Below are 22,017 nucleotides of genomic sequence, written 5' to 3' on the forward strand. Positions count from 1 at the left end.
TTCATAATGCTAGTTATCTGCTGGATTTGACAAAAGTCGCTACGCTAACATTTCAAAAAGGCATTGAAACTTATACATTAAGGCGGAAGGGAATACACGCGTGTAAGTAACAGCTTTTAAACACAACATATTTACATATTAATGTAAGTTTGACCAGTGTTATTCAACCTTTTCTGAGCCAGGGCACATTTTTTTCATTGAAAAAATTCCGAGGCACACCACCAGCAGAAAATATTAAAAAATGAAACTCCGCAGCCGATATTGACAAAAAAAAGTTGTTCTCGCAATTGTTTGAATTCCAACCATAAGTAAGCATGCATGACTATAGCTCTTGTCTCAAAGTAGGTGAACTCTCAACTCCTGTCACATCACACCCTGACTTATTTGGACTGTTTTGCTCTTTTCCTCTGCTTTAGTTCTTGTCTTGCACTCCTATTTTGTTGTCGATTGTCACGTCATTTACGGATGTACTTTGCGGAAGCCGTCTGCTCCACACGCTGTAAGTCTTTGCTGTCGTCCAGCATTCTGTTTTTGTTTACTTTGCATCCGGTTCAGTTTTAGTTTTTTCTTCAATACCTTTTCTTAGTGGCATTCGCCTTTTTGTTTATTTTTGGACTAAGCATTGGACACCTTTTTACACAGTTACTCTGCTGAGCTCTAAACAGCACATTTACAGATTATAATTACTGGTTCGCAATAAATATTTTTAACCCAATTAGGTGAAATTATGTAAACTCCCACGGCACACCAGACTTAATGTCGCGGTACACTAGTGTGCCGCAGCACAGCGGTTGAAAAACACTGGGTTAGACAATAACCATAAAAGTACAATTGTTTACAGAAAAGCCCAAACGCTATATATTGTACGATTATTATTGTGAATATATTGTATTACTGGTATAATGTGGTACTATGCGAATAATTTCTATTATTTTAAGTTTTATTTATTTTTTTGTGTGAGTTTTTTTTCCTTGTTTACAAATAGTCATCCAGTAATATTACTACTCGGTTGGTAGAGTGGCCGTGCCAGCAACTTGAGGGTTGCAGGTTCGATTCCCGCTTCCGCCATCCTAGTCACTGCCGTTGTGTCCTTGAGCAAGACACTTTACCCACCTGCTCCCAGTGCCACCCACACTGGTTTAAATGTAACATAGATATTGGGTTTCACTATGTAAAGCGCTTTGAGTCACTAGAGAAAAGCGCTCTATAAATATAGCTACTGTTAGTTTTCAAAGGGTAAAACGGTTCAATCAATGTGCTTAATCATTGGCAATTTGTGTTTTTTTTTTGTGATTTCTATGGGAAGTGGTTTGGATGCAGCTGAGATAGGCTCCGGTATTGTCCCCCGAAAGGGACAAGCGGTAAGAAACGGATGGATGGAAGTGGTTTGATGGCGCTATCTGCAAGTGGAAAAAGAACGCAAAAGGCGCATTTTTAAAAGCTGATTCTTCGAAAACAATTCTGTGACAACTTCAAGATGCGAGACTGCACATTATGTAAGTACAATCTTTTCTACTGCTTGTCTTTGCTGCTCAGTCAAAACTTTTATATGAGACTTTTCCAGTTGCAGCACAAAGTGCTTTAAAGGCGGGAGGGGAAACTACCGTATTTTCCGCACTATAAGGCCAGAGGTGGGTAGAGTAGCCGGACATTGTACTCAAGTAAGAGTACTGTTACTTTAGGGATTTATTACTCAAGTAAAAGTAAGGAGTAGTCATCCAAATATTTACTTGAGTAAAAGTAAAAAGTATGTTGTGAAAAAACTACTCAAGTACTGAGTAACTGATGAGTAACCTGATGACGGCAACAAATAATGCACAAAAACATAAAAATAGCAATGAGGAAATTCAGAGCCAGGAATATCTCTTAAGCAACTAAAACAATAATATATATTAAATAATAGTACATTAAAATAAAATAAAAAAAATGGCACACTGAGCCACAATAACTTAACAGCACCATAGGCTCAGTAGGCATTCATTGATTTGATTGACTGATTGAAACTTGTATTAGTAGATTGCACAGTACAGTACATATTCCGTACAATTGACCACTAAATGGTAACACCCCAATAAGTTTGTCAACGTTTATCAATTACTTAATAAATGACCAAGTCGAGGTGATCTACCTCATATATACATACACACATATCATATATATATATATTTATATATATATATACATACATACATACATTTATATATACAGTATATAATTTATATTTGTTTATTTTGCCGTTTTTGTTCACATGTTGGTGTTTTAGTGAATATACATGCATGTTTAACATGTAGATTCCTATCATTCATGAAGACAAGAATATAAGTTGGTGTATTACCTGATTCTGATGACTTGCATTGATTGGAATCAAGACGTCCAGGTTTTCAAATGGAGGAGAAAAAAAAGTTCCTCTTTTCTGTCTAATACCACATGAAAGTCGTCGGTTTTTGGCATCTTATTTGTCCAGCTTCCATATTCGTTTTTTATACACTTTACAAGAAATACATCGGCGGCAAACTCCGTAGCTTGCTAGCTTGTTTGCGCTGGCTTTCGGAGACTCTTATTTTGTTAGCGCAGGCGCGATGGAGCGGCGCTTTTATTGTGAAGACAGGAACTGTGCGATCGGTCTTTAGGCTTTTGACGGGAAGTACGGTTGAAATAAAAAGTGTCTTTTTTTCCTTTACACTTTCGATTGATTGGTTGTAACTTTTATTATTAGATTGCACAATACAGTACATATTCCGTACAATTGACCACTAAATGGTAACACCCCAATAAGTTTGTCAACATGTTTAAGTCGGGTTTTACGTATCACGGTCATGTGACCGCCTGGCTCTGTTTGATTGGTCCAACGTCACCAGTGACTGCATGTGATTGGTGAAACGCAGGCATGCGTAGATTCTACTTTGAAGCTCTGTCATAAACCAAAACAAACATTAACAGATCGATAAAAAAAAGTAGGGCGTAGCGAGCTGAATGTAGATAAATGGAACGGAGTAAAAGTAGCGTTTCTTCTCTATAAATATACTCAAGTAAAAGTAAAAGTATGTTGCATAAAAACTACTCTTAGAAGTACAATTTATCCCAAAAGTTACTCAAGTAAATGTAACGGAGTAAATGTAGCGCGTTACTACCCACCTCTGGTTATCATCATTACTGTCTGATTCCAATCAATGCAAGTCATCAGAATCAGGTAATACACCAACTTATATTCTTGTCTTCATTAAAGAAAGGAATCTATATGTTAAACATGCATGTATATTCATTAAAACACCTTTAACATGTCAACAAAAAACGCAAAATAAATAAATATAAATTATATACTGTATATATATAAAGGTATGTATATATATGTATATATATATATATATATATATATATATATATATATATATATGAGGTAGATCACCTCGACTTGGTCATTAAGTAATTGATAAACGTTGAAAAACTATTATTGGGGTGTTACATTTAGTGGTCAATTGTACGGAATATGTACTGTACTGTGCAATCTACTAATAAAAGTATCAATCAATCAATCAATCAATGCCTACTGAGCCTATGGTGCTGTTAAGTTATTGTGGCTCAATTTGCCTTAATTTTTTTATTTTAATGTATTATTATTTAATATATAATATCGTTTTAGTTGCTTAAGAGATATTCCTGGCTCTGAATTTGCTCATTGCTATTTTTATGTTTTTGTGCATTATTTGTTGCCGTAATCATTAAACAAGCAGGTTACTCATCAGTTACTCAGTACTTGAGTAGTTTTTTCACAACATACTTTTTACTTTTACTCAAGTAAATATTTGGGTGACTACTCCTTACTTTTACTTGAGTAATAAATCTCTAAAGTAACAGTACTCTTAATTGAGTACAACTTCTGGCTACTCTACCCACCTCTGATTAAGAGACACGCTTACGACGCAGAGTTTATGTTTGATTCCAACACTGAAGAAGAAGAATTAGAGGGATTGGTGGATGAGGAATAACTTAATAAAGTGAGCTTTACATGTTTATTTTGTGTGTTGTGTTGTGTGACATTATCCTTTGAGCAACCTTGACTTATTGATATATTATTGCTTTGCACTATTTCCAGTGTTACTATATTGTGATTGCACTAAAGTTGGATTTACCGTAACAGTATCAGACTGTTTTTTTACCTGTTTATTGAATCGGGGAAAATAATAAAACAGCTGTTTACTCATTTTGGGAGTGAACGAAGGCTGCTTTGTAATCTATTAATAAAGTTCGACTGACCTGACTGTTTTGTTGACGTTCCCTTTAGCGCAGCTCCATCTGAGAGAGCCATGAAAGCCAAATATTTAAAAATGTATTTCCGTAAGAGCCTTATCGTATTTTTCAACACTGAATGCAACTAAATGCGTGCATTTTTAAGTAAGACCAACATTTTTAGAGTATAATAAGGCTCTTATTCTTTTTAATAACATTGTTATTCTGAAGCTAACCAATAATAAATCAAATGTCATGTCTGTTGATCATGTTTTTGTTTGGCCATGTGCTGTTTGTCCTTTGGACTCTTTAAGTTCCTGTTTTTTTCCACTCCCTTGTCTGGTTTCCTTGGTTACTCATTTTGTCCACCTGTCTCTGGTGGACAAAATGCCCGCTCACCTGCTTCCCGAGCACTAATTGGAGGCAGTATTTAAGCTCGTCTTTGCCCTGCGCTGACTTGTTTCATGCCTTGCCATAGTTTCGTGCTTCATGCCATGCCAAGTAAGTTTTGTTCTACTTATGTTCTTAGTCTGTTTATGCGTTAGTTTTGTTTTTTTTAGCCCAAGTTGTGCCTCCGATTTTTGTTTGTATATTTTTTTAGTTAAAATTAAATCATGTATTTACCTAAATGCCATGTCCCGAGTAGTCCGTCTGCCTTCCTGGGAGAACGACCCCGCAGCAAGCTGCAACCCACCCACCCCAATCGTGACATAAAATACTTCTTACCATTAATGCGACTTCTTGAACAGGTGCGGTTGAAAACGGATGGAGGAATTTAAATGCCTGATGATTTTTTGAATTTTGCACGTTATTTTTAGCACTGTGATTACCAGCGAAATTATTCATAATTATCGCGTTAAGCAATGTCAGCTAAGATTTATCTGAGAGCCAGATGCAGTCATCAAAAGAGCCACATCTGGCTCTAGAACCATAGGTTCCCTATCCCCGATCTAAAGGATGCGTAACGTAACCCCAGCCTCTACTGTAGCCTCTATTCTATGCGCCTTATAATGCGCTGCATCTTATATATGAACAAAGTTTTAAAATAGGCCATTCATTGAAGGTGCGCCTTATTATCCGGTGCACTTTATAGTGCGCAAAATACGGTATGAGGATTATTGGTGTTGATTGAGGAAAAGCCCACCTTTTGAGGCCTCACACTGACACCTCCTAACATCTAAGAAACAACAGCAGTAGCTAAGATGGCGGAAGTGGGGATTGAACCTGGAACCCTCAAGTTGCTGGCACGGCCACTCTGCCAAGCGAGCAGTACCGCCCCAATAATGATGATAAACAGAATGTAAATAATACAATATTAAACAAACGGTGGGCTTCACGGTGGCAGAGCTTCTCACCCTATCTCTAACGGAGAGACCTGGAAACTCATTTCGGCCGCTTGTACCTGTGATCTTATCCTTTTGGTCATGACCCAAAGCTCATGACCATAGTTGAGGATGGGAACATAGATCGACCGGTAAATTGAGAGCTTTGCCTTCCGGCTCAGCTCCTTCTTCACCACAACGGATCGATACAACGTCCGCATTACTGAAGACGCCGCACCGATCCGCCTGTCGATCTCACGATCCACTCTTCCCCCACTCGTGAACAAGACTCCTAGGTACTTGAACTCCTCCACTTGGGGCAGGGTCTCCTCCCCAACCCGGAGATGGCACTCCACCCTTAATAAGCGGTAGAAAATGGATGGATGGATGGATGGATGAACGATCCCTCCACTTGGTCCATTAAAAAGTAGCTCAAGTGTCAAAACCCGGCATTATTAGCACATTTGGTATTATTCACAGCTTTTTGTTACCTGTAAATGGTGTAAAACTGTATACAAATACTACTTTTAAACATTTGTATTTATTTACATGTTTAATAATACATGGACATGATTTCAGTGTGTTTAAAATTCGAGCCGTAGAGTTATTTTAAACTGATTTTTTTTTTTAATGAAGTCGTTACTTCCAGCATGGAAGCAGGGTGGGAAATCAGATATACATAGATTTTTCTTTTTTTTTTTTTTTAATTATAGATTGAACAAGGCACGTATCGACGAGAGTGCAGTTGTTTTCCTATAGTGGACTGTATGTACTGTAACATGGTAAAGAATCATGTTGTGTACTTGGCTTAAAGACATACTGTACAGTGCACACACACACACACACACATGTAGCGTCATCATGTGGAAAAATGATGGATAGATTTAAAAAAAAAAAAAAAAAAAAGGCAAATAGAGGCTTGCTGCTGTGTGTGGAGTCAATACGTGTTGTGACCTAAATGCATGCATCATGTTATTGACCCGCACGCCTCACAGCGCTAGTTGGCACTCTTCCCCCAAACACTTTGGTCAAGCCAAGAGGTGGAGGAGGTGGAGGAATAAGAAGAAGGTCACTTGGAGTTTAGGCGGGGTGATGCTTACCTTTTTTTGTGGGGGGTTAACTATTTTGGCGAGCGTGTCAGGGGCCATATGACCAGAGGAGATTTAAGTCACCACCGGCAGTCTGTCCATGCCGCTGCAAGGTAAACACAAATGCAAAATGTTTTTTTTTTTTTAGAGATATTCTATGACTAACCAAAGAATACTTAAGTAGTTGGTGTCAAAGCTGAATGGAACGGGGACCCTAAATGATGTCTTCTTAAAATTTGTAGCCGAAGCCGTATAAAATTAAAACCCTTGGCCGAATAATGAATGCAGTTTTTCACAATTTTTTTTTATATTGCATAAATACCCTAGAAAAATATTTAGACATGTTTTTCCAAATAAAGTAATTTTTTATTGAATATTGACATTTTTTTAAATATTCCAGTAGCCTTTGCTTTTCAAAAAAAAAGCACAATGTTTTTCATTTATATTAGGCCTTCAAACAAAACATGCATTCCCCCCAAAAAAATAAAGTGCATTAAAGTGGATAAACCCACAACAAATGAATTATTGTTCTTTTGGCAAAAGTCTGCTTGGCCACAGTAGATATGCTAATAATGTAAACAGAAGGCTCAAGTAAATCTCAATTAAGTGTGTGCTTGTAACCTCATACACTTATACAGGTAGCCTACACAACAGGCTAATAATGTAAACAGAGGCCCCACTAAATCTCAATAAGTGTGTGCTTGTAACCTCATACACTTATACAGGTACACAACATATCCCAACGTCACCGCGTCAAAAAATTGCGTCACACGCCACTATTCGGCCTTGTTTTTAACTCATTCCACCGAAGGCCGAATGTGGCTTTTTTTTGTGCCATATTCGGCCGAATATATTCGGTTACCGATTAATCGGTGCACCCCTACTTCTTAGTACTGATCGTAAAAATGTGCACGTATTAAAACATGGCAAAATACGACAAAGTTAGCGTTATTTTACTTTAGTGACTTGTAATATTTTTCCTGCCTTCAAATATAACCTCAAAACATATTCATAAACTTTTTTGTTTTAAATTCTAGTACTTTATATTGGACATTTAGATTGTTTCAAACATGAACATGTTTTAGAAACGATACAAATGCAATGACGTATTGTAACTTGGACTATCTGTCTTTCCTTCAGATCTAATGTCAAATATATTCCAAATCGGTTTTGTTCAACTCCAATTATATTTGGATTATATTTCAAAATATGTATTAAACAGAGTAAAGTTAATATTATTTAATTGTAGTCATTTGCACGATTTTCCCTACCTTAAAATCTAACCTCAAAAGATTCAAAATCAACTAACAATTATAATCATTTATATTTGACAGATTTGGATTATATTTTAAAATATGTTTTACACAAGCCCTAAAAATATGATTATTTTTATTCCAGTAACCATCTCTATTGTTCTGCTTTTAAATCTAATTTAAAAACATTACATTTTGTATTAAACACCGGAAAAAATACAATATAATGTGTAAAGTATGTACATGTATCAAACATGATACAAATACCAGGAAGTTAGGATTATTTTATTGTAGGACCTTGCACTATTCAACTGAACATAATCAAAATCAAGTTTTTTTCAAATTGTAATATTTCTATTATATATTTAAAGGCCTACTGAAATGAGATGTTCTTATTTAAAGGGGGATAGCAGGTCCATTTTTGATCATTTCGCGATATTGCCATATTTTTGCTGAAAGGATTTAGTTTAGAAAATCGACGATAAAGTTTGCCACTTTTGGTACTTCCTGAAAAAGCCTCGCCTTTACCGAAAGTCGCAGACGATGATGTCACAAGTGTGGGGGCTTCTCACATATTCACATTGTTTTTAATGGGAGCCTCCAATAAAAACAGTTATTCGGACCGAAAAAAACGACAATTTCCCCATTAATTTGAGCGAGAATGAAAGATTCGTGTTTGAGGATATTGATAGTGACGGACTAGAAAAAAAAAACGCGATAGCATTGAGACGTATTCCGATGTTTTTAAACACATTTACTAGGATAATTCTGGGAAATCCCTTATCTTTCTATTGTGTTGCTAGTGTTTTAGTGAGTTTAACAGTACCTGATAGTCGGAGGGGTGTGTCCACGGGTGTGTTGACGCCATGTCTCTTGGGTGTCGACGGCAGCTGTATGGACGACACAAGCTCAGCTGATATCCGATAAGTGGCGACTTTTTCACCACAATTTTTTCACCCAAACCTGCTGGTTGACAGTTGGTCTGGATTCATGTCTGGTTGACCGCGCTCTGATCCGTAGTAAAGTTTCAGCTCCGAGAATTTTAAACAAGGAATCACCGTGTTTGTGTGGCTAAAGGCTAAAGCAGGGGTGCCCACACTTTTTCTGCAGGCGAGCAACTTTTCAATTGACCAACTGGAGGGGATCTACCTCATTTATATATATCATTTATATTTATTTATTTATGAAAGAGACATTTTTGTAAACAAGTTAAATGTGTTTAATGATAATACAAGCATGTGTAACACATATAGATGTCTTTCTTTCACAAAGACAAGAATATAAGTTGGTGTATTACCTGATTCTGATGACTTGCATTGATTGGAATCAGACAGTAATGATGATAACGCCCACATTTTCAAATGGAGGAGAAAAAAAGTTGTCCTTTCTGTACAATACCACATGAAAGTGGTTGGTTTTTGGCATCTAATTCATCCAGCTTCCATACACTTTACAAGAAAAACATTGGCGGCAAATTCCGTAGCTTGCTTGATTGACATTCACGGCACCCGAGGGTCTTGTGAGATGACGCTGGCTGCTGCCAGTTCATTATTATGAAAAAATGACAGAGAGGAAGGCGAGAAACACTTTTTATTTCAACAGACTTTCGTGCCGTACCTTCCGTCAAAACTCTAAAGGCCGACTGCACATTTCCTATCTTCACAATAAAAGCCCTGCTTCATGCTGCCTGCGCTAACTAAATACAGAGTCTCGGAAAACTGGCGTGCACAAGCGATCCCTCAGAAAGCTGGCGTGCACATCACTTGTGCACGCCAGCTTTCCGAGACTCTTATTTTGTTAGCGCAGGCAGCATGAAGCAGGGCTTTTATTGTGAAGATAGGAAATGTGCAGTCGGCCTTTAGAGTTTTGACGGAAGGGACGGCGCGAAAGTCTGTTGAAATAAAAAGTGTTTCTCGCCTTCCTCTCTGTCATTTTTTCATAATAATGAACTGGCAGCAGCCAGCGTCATCTCACAAGATCCTCGGGTGCCGTGAATGTCAATCAAGCAAGCTACGGAATTTGCCGCCAATGTTTTTCTCGTAAAGTGTATGGAAGCTGAATGAATTAGATGCCAAAAACCAAGCACTTTCATGTGGTATTGTACAGAAAGGACCACTTTTTTTCTCCTCCATTTGAAAATGTAGGCGTTATCATCATTACTGTCTGATTCCAATCAATGCAAGTCATCAGAATCAGGTAATACACCAACTTATATTCTTGTCTTTGTGAAAGAAAGACATCTATATGTGTTACACATGCTTGTATTATCATTAAACACATTTAACTTGGTTACAAAAATATCTCTTTCATAAATAAATAAATATAAATGATATATATAAATGAGGTAGATCCCCTCCAGTTGGTCAATTGAAAAGTAGCTCGCCTGCAGAAAAAGTGTGGGCACCCCCGGCATACAGTATAGCGCTGCTAATTGTTAGCTGACAACTAGCACGCTAATCGCTAGCTGGCAATTAGTGTACTAATATCAATCTATGTTAGACATGAAGAAGATGGATGTAATAGAATGATTCTTTCATGAGTAGTGTGGCCATGTCTCTAAACGACAACACCTTGGATCAATGTTCTGTTTAAAGACATTTACATTTAAAATTACGAGGGGAATATAAAAAAAAAAAAGATTATTTGAAAAAAAGACCAAATATTTCACAGCCTGTGGACCCCCCGTTGAAGACATATCTGACATATTGATATGCCTTGTTGTGATTACGCATATATTTATCAAAAATAATTAAGTTTAAAATAATACATCTTGATAATAATTTTGTATGATTATATTTTTTAAGATGACATCATGTATCAATTTGTGGAGCGGTACCAGTCTGGATCTGGTGCTAGTTGATCAGGCTGGATTACGTCTCCGTGTCGCCCAGAAGAAGATTCTCTAGGACTGTCTGTTGGCTTCTTGATGAACTTGACCCCCACATCATCTGTTAATATTACATTTTAATTGTTAAGGGATATATAAATACATTTCGATATTATTATTGTAAGACTGCCAAGGAGCTGGGCTTCACGGTGGAAGAGGGGTTAGTGCGTCTGCCTCACAATACGAAGCTCCTGCAGTCCTGGGTTCAAATCCAGCCTCGGGATCTTTCTGTGTGGAGTTTGCATGTTCTCCCCGTGACTGCGTGGGTTCCCTCCGGGTACTCCGGCTTCCTCCCACTTCCAAAGACATGCACCTGGGGAGTTGATTGGCAACACTAAATTGGCCCTAGTGTGTGAATGTGAGTGTGAATGTTGTCTGTCTATCTGTGTTGGCCCTGCGATGAGGTGGCGACTTGTCCAGGGTGTACTCCGCCTTCCGCCTGATTGTAGTGCCCCCCGCAACCCCAAAGGGAATAAGCGGCAGAAAATGGATGGATGGATAGAACTATACCTTTCTCTGGTGTCTGTTGCCGTCACCTCCCTTCAGTCCTTATTAAAACACAACATGCGCCTTATAATGCAGTCCAGAAAATACGGTATATACAAATTATTGGAGATTTTCAGATGTTGTTTGGAGGGCCCATCCATCCATCCAAAGACATGCACCTGTGGATAGGTTTATTGGCAACACTAAATTGGCCCTAGTGTGTGAATGTGAGTGTGAATGTTGTCTGTCCATCTGTGTTGGCCCTGCGATGAGGTGGCGACTTGTCCAGGGTGTACTCCGCCTTCCGCCTGATTGTAGTGCCCCCCGCAACCCCAAAGGGAATAAGCGGCAGGAAATGGATGGATGGATAGAACTATACCTTCCTCTGGTGTCTGTTGCCGTCACCTCCCTTCAGTCCTTATTAAAACACAACATGCGCTTTATAATGCTGTCCAGAAAATACGGTATGTACAAATTATTGGAGATTTTCAGATGTTGTTTGGAGGGCCCATCCATCCATCCATCCATCCATCCATCCATCCATCCATCCAAAGACATGCACCTGGGGATAGGTTGATTGGCAACGCTAAATGGGCCCTAGTGTGTGAATGTTGTCTGTCTATCTGTCTTGGCCCTGTGATGAGGTGGCGACTTGTCCAGGGTGTACTCCGCCTTCCGCCTGATTGTAGTGCCCCCCGCAACCCCAAAGGGAATAAGCGGCAGGAAATGGATGGATGGATAGAACTATACCTTCCTCTGGTGTCTGTTGCCGTCACCTCCCTTCAGTCCTTATTAAAACACAACATGCGCTTTATAATGCTGTCCAGAAAATACGGTATGTACAAATTATTGGAGATTTTCAGATGTTGTTTGGAGGGCCCATCCATCCATCCATCCATCCATCCATCCATCCATCCATCCAAAGACATGCACCTGGGGATAGGTTGATTGGCAACGCTAAATTGGCCCTAGTGTGTGAATGTTGTCTGTCTATCTGTCTTGGCCCTGTGATGAGGTGGCGACTTGTCCAGGGTGTACCCCGCCTTCCGCCCGATTGTAGCTGAGATAGGCGCCAGCGCCCCCCGCGGCCCCACAAGGGAATAAGCGGTAGAAAATGGATGGGATGGAGCTGCAAGGTTTCATTCTTTAGAAATTACATTGAAATGATAAAATGCATTAAAATATGATTATTTTGTTTAAATGAAATGTAACTAAATATATATTTTTTTTACAAATATTTGAATTGACTTGCGACATAATCAATCCAAAATGTACTTAATGTTATTATCGTGGCCTTTTTCAGTCACAATGGCAGAGTGAAGATGGGTGACTGGAACTTCCTGGGGGGCATTTTGGAGGAGGTGCACATCCACTCCACCATGGTGGGTAAGATCTGGCTCACCCTGCTCTTCGTCTTCCGCATGCTGGTCCTCGGCGTGGCGGCCGAAGACGTGTGGAACGACGAGCAGGCCGACTTTGTGTGCAACACGGAGCAGCCGGGCTGCAGGAACGCCTGCTATGACCTGGCCTTCCCCATCTCGCTCATCCGCTACTGGGTGCTGCAGGTCATCTTCGTGTCCTCGCCCTCGCTGGTCTACATGGGCCACGCCCTCTACAGGCTACGGGCGCTGGACAAAGCCCGGCGGAGGAGGAGGGCGCTTCTGAGGAAGGAGCTGGAGGAGGTGGACGCCGAGTGGGTGGAATCCAAGAAGAGGATCGAGCGGGAGATGAAGCAGCTGGAGCAGGGGAAGCCCAACAAGGCTCCCCTCAGGGGGTCTCTGCTGCGCACCTACGTGGCCCACGTGGTCACCCGCTCTGTGCTGGAGGTGGCCTTCATGCTGGGCCAGTACCTCCTCTACGGCTTCCGCTTGCACCCCTTGTTCAAATGCCAGCGCTTCCCTTGCCCCAACGCCGTGGATTGCTACGTGTCCAGGCCCACGGAGAAGAGCGTCTTCATGGTCTTTATGCAGTGCATCGCTGCCATGTCACTTTTCCTCAACACCCTGGAAGTCCTCTACCTGGGATACAAGAGGATCCGACGGGATCTCCTGGACTTTTATCCACATTTGAGGGAAGACCTGGAGGACTTGGACGGACGCAAAAAATCCTCGGTGCTCCAAGGTAACAGGAAAGCCACGTTAATCTCGGCACCCGGCGACTTCAACGTCTTGGCGGACCCCCGGCGAGGAAGCGCTTTCTACCCCGCCCAACCTCCTGCGGGTCTTCAGGGACCGAGCACGCAGGACGAGTCCGCCTTGACGCCAAGCGACGTGCTTAAGGAGGACCTGAAGAGTCAGGATAAGGAGACCAGTAGTGGAAGGAGTAGCCCACAGAAAGCTTCATCGTCCACGCTTCAGACAGCCAGGAGGCCTTGGAGGACCCACGATGTCGCCTTCAGTTGCTCCACAGTGCCGGAGGGCAGGAGCTCGGACACAGACTCACAAGGACGCGAAGGATTTGCCCCGTTGGGGCTTCAAAGCTGGTCGTCCGCTTCGGGCTTGGCGGAAGACTCCAAGCACAGCCCGAGAGCCGAGCCCTCCGCCGGGCGCAGGGCGTCGGAGGCGAGCGCGGCGAGCAGCAGACGAGCGACGGACCTTCAGATCTGACTTAGCCTGGACGCTGTTACCTCCACCGGGGTTGTGCGAATTATGCAAACCAGACCAAGAGGAACCTGGTCTTTGGTTAAATGTTGTACAAAAGTTAATAAAGATTTTAAGCGGAATGCAAAAACAACTGAATGATATATTGTTCGCAGGCATGTCCCGATCAAACATTGATACCAGCTATCGGCCTGATATCAGGAAAAAAGAACCAAGTGCATCGCTGGACAGTTAACATCTAAATGTCCTCCAACTAACAATACAAGGTTGGTCTTTTCTTTCATTTTAGTCATTTACAAAAGGTAAACAATGAAGGCTACTAGCAGCTAAACCCTCAAGCTAGACATATAAGTGCTCTTAAACCAGGGGTGCCCATTACGTCGATCGTGAGCTACCAGTCGACCGCGGGGGGTGTGTCAGTCGATCTCCAGCCAGGCTTTTAAAAAAAATAGACCTAAAAATGAGTGATCATTAATCTTCACCAAGACGTCACTTAAATGACATTCACGGTACCGGAGGGTCTTGTGAGATGACGCTGGCTGCTGCAAGATCATTATTATGAAATTATGACCGAGAGGAAGGCGAGAAACACTTTTTATTTCAACAGACTCTCGCGCCGTACCTTCCGTCAAAACTCTAAAGGCCGACTGCACGTTTCCTATCTTCACAATAAAAGCCCTGCTTCATGCTGCCTGCGCTAACTAAATACAGAGTCTCGGAAAACTGGCGTGCACAAGCGATCCCTCAGAAAACTGGCGTGCACATCACTTGTGCACGCCAGCTTTCCGAGACTCTTATTTTGTTAGCGCAGGCAGCATGAAGTGGCGACTTTTTAACCACAATTTTTTCACCCAAACCTGCTGGTTGACAGTTGGTCTGGATTCATGTCTGCTTGACCGCGCTCTGATCCGTAGTAAAGTTTCAGCTCCGAGAATTTTAAACAAGGAATCACCGTGTTTGTGTGGCTAAAGGCTAAAGCAGGGGTGCCCACACTTTTTCTGCAGGCGAGCTACTTTTCAATTGACCAACTCGAGGGGATCTGCCTCATTTATATATATCATTTATATTTATTTATTTATGAAAGAGACATTTTTGTAAACAAGTTAAATGTGTTTAATGATAATACAAGCATGTGTAACACATATAGATGTCTTTCTTTCACAAAGACAGGAATATAAGTTGGTGTATTACCTGATTCTGATGACTTGCATTGATTGGAATCAGACAGTAATGATGATAACGCCCACATTTTCAAATGGAGGAGAAAAAAAGTTGTCCTTTCTGTACAATACCACATGAAAGTGGTTGGTTTTTGGCATCTAATTCATCCAGCTTCCATACACTTTACAAGAAAAACATTGGCGGCAAATTCCGTAGCTTGCTTGATTGACATTCACGGCACCCGAGGGTCTTGTGAGATGTCATTTTTTCATTATTATGAAAAAATGACAGAGAGGAAGGAGGGAAACACTTTTTATTTCGACAGACTTTCGCGCCGTCCCTTCCGTCAAAACTCTAAAGGCCGACTGCACATTTCCTATCTTCACAATAAAAGCCCTGCTTCATGCTGCCTGCGCTAACTAAATAAGAGTCTCGGAAAGCTGGCGTGCACAAGTGATGTGCACGCCAGCTTTCTGAGGGATCGCTTGTGCACGCCAGTTTTCTGAGATTCTGTATTTAGTTAGCGCAGGCAGCATGAAGCAGGGCTTTTATTGTGAAGATAGGAAATGTGCAGTCGGCCTTTAGAGTTTTGACGGAAGGGACGGCGCGAAAGTCTGTTGAAATAAAAAGTGTTTCTCGCCTTCCTCTCTGTCCTTTTTTCATAATAATGAACTGGCAGCAGCCAGCGTCATCTCACAAGACCCTCGGGTGCCGTGAATGTCAATCAAGCAAGCTACGGAATTTGCCGCCAATGTTTTTCTTGTAAAGTGTATGGAAGCTGGATGAATTAGATGCCAAAAACCAACCACTTTCATGTGGTATTGTACAGAAAGGACAACTTTTTTTCTCCTCCATTTGAAAATGTGGGCGTTATCATCATTACTGTCTGATTCCAATCAATGCAAGTCATCAGAATCAGGCAATACACCAACTTATATTCTTGTCTTTGTGAAAGAAAGACATCTATATGTGTTACACATGCTTGTATTATCATTAAACACATTTAACTTGTTTACAAAAATGTCTCTTTCATAAATAAATACATATAAATGATATATATAAATGAGGTAGATCCCCTCGAGTTGGTCAATTGAAAAGTAGCTCGCCTGCAGAAAAAGTGTGGGCACCCCTGTCTTAAACAATATTTCAGTCTAAAACACCACATTTGTCGATCTAGGCAAGTGTCAAATAATTATAGTTGCATATTACAGTGTATCCAGTAACAAACGCATCCGCATCGTGACCTTAATTTAATAAATTGTGACCACTAGAGGCTGCCGAAACAAATTAAAACTCCACTTCAAAAGCATAAATCTGTCACGAGTTAAGTGTTTTTCATAAATAACATTTTTCTAGCCAATACCCATTGATTGATTGATTGGAAACTCTTATTAGTAGATTGCACAGGACAGTACATACTCTGCACAATTGACTACTAAATGCTAACAACCGACTAAGGTTTTCTACTTGTTTGTTAATCAATTCATGGTAAAATAGCCAATAGTCAAGGCTCCAATATCGGTATTGTATCGGAAGTGAAAAAGTTATATCTGGCCACTTAGGAATAATTACTTTTTTATGTATCGGATGTCATCATAGACGTCTTCAAAGTAGACGCAGCATTGGCTGCTATGAAGCGAGAAATTGGGCCGCCATCTTGAAGTGGTGATGATGAGCCGGCAGGTAGAAAACAAAGATGGCGTTCAGCATTTTCCTGCTCAAATGAACGGACTGTTGAAAATAGGAATCGGGGGATTACTTTTCACAAGTAAGATTTGACCATAACGTATTGTATTTTGTGAAAAGACACCACAGAGTTGAGAAGGAGCAAAGATATTCAACAGTGCTGATTATGATGCAGAACAAAGGATGGTTGTATCATCAGCAAACATAAAAAATGTTAAGAAATCATTAATGAAAATTGTAAATAACTTAGGACCAATTATAGAACCCTGAGGAACTCCACCAACTATATTTTTAAATCCAGATATTGTATTATCTACCTGAACACATTGTTTTCTATTTTCTAGACAGCTCTTGATCCAGGACGGAGCTGGCCCTCGAATGCCGTACTTATCCAACTTATGTATTTAAAAATACAACAAAGAAAATATCAACTTAAATGTGGGAACAAAAAGAAAAAAAATAGGCTACCTGAAATAAAACAAAACCAATATTAAAACAAGTGCCAGAAAGGCCAACATAAAAACAAAAAATTCTGTAGCTTACGTTTAAAAATATAAAAATGGAAATATCAGCTTGAATATGCAATAAAAAACTTTATGTGTTGAGATAATGGGGACGAGGCGCGTGTGCGTGTTTGTTTTCATGTGGCTTGAGTCAGCATTAGCCGTTAGCTTGGAGAATGAATGGAGAAGGGATGCCATGGCATGAAACATACATATATATATATATATATATATATATATATATACATATATATATATATATATATATATATATATATATTAGGGATGGGCAAGTTAATGCGTTAATTACGAGTTAACTCATCAATCTATTAACGCCGACAAATATTTTATCGCACATTTGCGTATGTTGTTTACATGCTTTTATTTTGTTAACGCCTTTTCTTAATAATATGACGACGCCCGTCCGGTAAAGATGGAACATTTGGCAAAAATACCGGACAATTCTGCAAATGTCATGGCTGGCTTACAGCGTGGTCACTCCGGGATCACTTACGACCGCCAGACAATTCTGGATGTGGATAGATCGGGCCGTTTTGGACTGAATGACGCCTGCTTGCTAGACCGGCTAGCTAGCATGGGAATACTTTGCCGGCTACATCCAGCGGCCTGTGAAGCAGCGGAGTATATGTGTTGTCTGTCTATTTATGAATAATGCAGACCAGGAGTGTTGGCTGAGTTCTTAATGTTTACTTTCAGAGCGTGCATATCACAACATACAAGATGCCGTCATGGCGACACACAACCTATACCGGGCTACCGCGCATGCTCGTCACTCCTGTTGCATGCTGGGTAGGGTAGTTCTTTTTCCCCCTGGTTCATAACATCACAATATAGTACCATGTATATGATGCCTTCAGTTTATCAAAGCACCAAGCAAACAATCAATCGGAAAATTCCCATCATATCAATTCCTAGATATGGTCATAATTATTTTAAGTGCACTACGCAGAATAAACACAACATTATTAATATTGCTACTACGGATAATTTGATCAAAAATTCCCTAAAACAGCCCACTACCTATAATATAGGTTTTCTTAAACATAAGATCCCTGATAAAAAAAACAATTCTGCTGTTACCTCAGAAATTGCCTGTTTAGATGTTATGATTGTGTCTCAGAGATTTGTATGTAGATTATATTTATTTTCCATAACAAACAAGATAACTTAAATACCCTGGCAGTGGCAATAAGCTTAAATGTTTGTATTTACATTTTTGGAGTTGATTTTCATAAAATATGCTATTTAACTGCTACTGTTTAACAAGGACTGATTTAAATTGTGTTTGCACAACAAATGTTTTGGCGCTTTTGTTCATGTGGGAGAATATTCCAACAAAGGTGCACTACACACTACTTTTGAATTCATTATTGGGCTTTTCGTATACAATGCAGTTAATCGCGATTAATCGGAGAAATAGTGCGATTAACTTCGATTAAAATTTCTAATCGTTGCCCAGCCCTAATATATATACATATATATATATATATATCCCCGCCACGGGAGGAGAATCACTCGCAGTATTGGGGCAAGCAGAGCAGAGAGCGTTGTCGTTCACTGAGTGATTCATGTCGTTAATCCGCGGTGAGCGAATCGTCAATTTAGAGTGAAAAGCAAATTTTATTTTCACCCGCTTAAAATTCATTCTAACTTGGATTGTTTCCCTTGCTTCAAGACTCTCCTGAAGGACAGCGCAGCGAAGACACAACAAACTCTCTTCTTGTCTCTCACAGACACACACCTGTTGTTGTTGACTTTGGACTGGTGACTGCACGACATCAAGGCGGCGAAACAGAAGCAGTTTTCCACAACATTTTCTGTAGGTTATATAACACTTTTAACTGAATGTATCTCTGCCAAAAACAAACATGTTAATAGACGTTAGTGAGGATTATTAAAAAAAAGTTACTTGGTTATTTTCCACGACATTTGGTGATATTGTTGGAGCGTCAGCCAATTAGTGAGTCATGTGATTACCAGGTGAGAAAGTGCAGACATCGAAGGCCAAATTGCTTACGAACGTTTTTTATAATATGTATGTTAGATCCACTATGGACTGGACTCTCTCACTATTATGTTAGATCCACTATGGACTGGACTCTCACTATTATGTTAGATCCACTATGGACTGGACTCTCACTATTATGTTAGATCCACTATGAACTGGACTCTCACTATTATGTTAGATCCACTATGGACTGGACTCTCACTATTATGTTAGATCCACTATGGACTGGACTCTCACTATTATGTTAGATCCACTATGAACTGGACTCTCACACTATTATGATAGATCTACTATGGACTGGACTTTCACTATTATGTTAGATCCACTATGGACTGGACTCTCACTATTATGTTAGATCCACTATGAACTGGACTCTCACTATTATGTTGGATCCACTATGGACTGGACTCACAATATTATGTTAGATCCACTATGGACTGGACTTTCACTATTATGTTAGATCCACAATGGACTGGACTCTCACACTATTATGTTAGATCCACTATGGAGTGAACTCTCACACTATTATGTTAGATCCACTATGGACTGGACTCTCACACTATTATGTTAGATCCACTATGGACTGGACTCTCACTATTATGTTAGATCCACTATGGACTGGACTCTCACACTATTATGTTAGATCCACTATGGACTGGACTTTCACTATTATGTTAGATCCACTATGGACTGGACTCTCACTATTATGTTAGATCCACTATGGACTGGACTTTCACTATTATGTTAGATCCACTATGGACTGGATCTAACATAATATGTAAAACTACTTGTTTGGGAAATCGGGTTTGACAGCGCGGCACTGTTGGGAGAGTGGCCGTGCCAGCAACCCGAGGGTTCCTGGTTCAATCCCCACCTAGTACCATCCTTGTCACGTCCGTTGTGTCTTTGAGCAAGACACTTCACCCTTGCTCCTGATGGGTGCTGGTTAGCGCCTTGCATGGCAGCTCCCTCCATCAGTGTGTGAATGTGTGTGTGAATGGGTGAATAGTGTCAAAGCACTTTGAGTACCTTGAAGGTAGAAAAGCGCTCTACAAGTACAACCCATTTAATGCCATTTTGAATTTTCCCTCCCCTAAAAAAGTAGCACAAGAACATTGTAACAATACTGTGGAATTTAACTTAGTCTGCCACGGGTTTCTTTGGCCAACAGTACCACACGGTCTCGGGGTGCAGGTTTGACACAGTTTTATTTTTCTTCATACACACAATCTTGTTCAGCCTCTCTCCAGCTTTTCAGCCGTCCGCCTCCTCGCTCGTGTGTTCTGTCTGTCATGGTCTCTGGTAACAGGTGATTAGATAACTGGTTCCAGCTGAGGAATCCACTCACCTGTTGGCTGCTTCATGGCCGGCCCCTGCACTCAACCCAAGGGGATGACAATGAAAACCTTGGAGGGGACCGCAGATGTGGAGACTCCGTCCCCCAGGTAACCGGTGCAATGGACGTTGAGTGGATCTAGCATAATATTGTGAGAGTCCAGTCCATAGTGGATCTAGCATAATAGTGTGAGTCCAGTCCATAGTGGATCTAGCATAATATTGTGAGTCCAGTCCATAGTGGATCTAGCATAATATTGTGAGAGTCCAGTCCACAGTGGATCTAGCATAATATTGTGAGTCCAGTCCATAGTGGATCTAACATGATAGTGTGAGTCCAGTCCATAGTGGATGTAACATAATAGTGAGAGTCCAGTCCATAGTGGATCTAACATAATAGTGTGAGAGTCCAGTCCATAGTGGATCTAACATAATAGTGAGAGTCCAGTCCATAGTGGATCTAACATAATAGTGTGAGAGTCCAGTCCATAGTGGATCTAACATAATAGTGTGAGAGTCCAGTCCATAGTGGATCTAACATAATAGTGTGGGAGTCCAGTCCATAGTGGATCAGACATAATAGTGTGAGTCCAGTCCATAGTGGATCTAACATAATAGTGAGAGTCCAGTCCATAGTGGATCTAACATAATAGTGAGTCCAGTCCATAGTGGATCTAACATAATAGTGAGAGTCCAGTCCAAAGTGGATCTAACATAATAGTGTGAGTCCAGTCCATAGTGGATCTAACATAATAGTGTGAGAGTCCAGTCCATAGTGGATCTAACATAATAGTGAGAGTCCAGTCCATAGTGGATCTAACATAATAGTGTGAGAGTCCAGTCCATAGTGGATCTAACATAATAGTGTGAGAGTCCAGTCCATAGTGGATCTAACATAATAGTGTGGGAGTCCAGTCCATAGTGGATCAGACATAATAGTGTGAGTCCAGTCCATAGTGGATCTAACATAATAGTGAGAGTCCAGTCCATAGTGGATCTAACATAATAGTGAGTCCAGTCCATAGTGGATCTAACATAATAGTGAGAGTCCAGTCCAAAGTGGATCTAACATAATAGTGTGAGTCCAGTCCATAGTGGACCTAACATAGTGTTGAGTCCAGTCCATAGTGGATCTAACATAATAGTGAGAGTCCAGTCCATAGTGGATCTAACATAATAGTGAGAGTCCAGTCCATAGTGGATCTAACATAATAGTGAGAGTCCAGTCCATAGTGGATCTAACATAATAGTGAGAGTCCAGTCCATAGTGGATCTAACATAATAGTGTGAGTCCAGTCCATAGTGGATCTAACATAATAGTGTGAGAGTCCAGTCCATAGTGGATCTAACATAATAGTGTGAGTCCAGTCCATAGTGGATCTAACATAATAGTGTGAGTCCAGTCCATAGTGGATCTAACATAATAGTGTGAGAGTCCAG

At 40.4% G+C, this 22,017-nt stretch overlaps 1 protein-coding gene across 1 annotated transcript; it reads left to right on the plus strand.

The window, feature by feature from the left end:
- The first annotated feature begins 990 nt into the window (after positions 1–990).
- On the plus strand, positions 991–19,291 carry gja9a (gap junction protein alpha 9a). Its single transcript, XM_061915098.1, has 3 exons — positions 991–1,496; positions 12,567–14,129; positions 18,910–19,291. The coding sequence occupies exon 2, from the start codon at positions 12,586–12,588 to the stop codon at positions 13,867–13,869; it is 1,284 nt and encodes a 427-aa protein (XP_061771082.1). The 5' UTR covers positions 991–1,496; positions 12,567–12,585; the 3' UTR covers positions 13,870–14,129; positions 18,910–19,291.
- Positions 19,292–22,017: the final 2,726 nt, after the last annotated feature.

This window comes from Nerophis ophidion, linkage group LG11, assembly GCF_033978795.1.
Source record: "Nerophis ophidion isolate RoL-2023_Sa linkage group LG11, RoL_Noph_v1.0, whole genome shotgun sequence".
In the NCBI taxonomy this organism is placed as follows: Eukaryota; Metazoa; Chordata; class Actinopteri; order Syngnathiformes; family Syngnathidae; genus Nerophis; species Nerophis ophidion.

Excerpts from the sequence above, each read along its gene's own strand:
- gja9a (XM_061915098.1), top strand. The coding sequence starts at position 12,586 with ATGGGTGACTGGAACTTCCTGGGGGGCATTTTGGAGGAGGTGCACATC.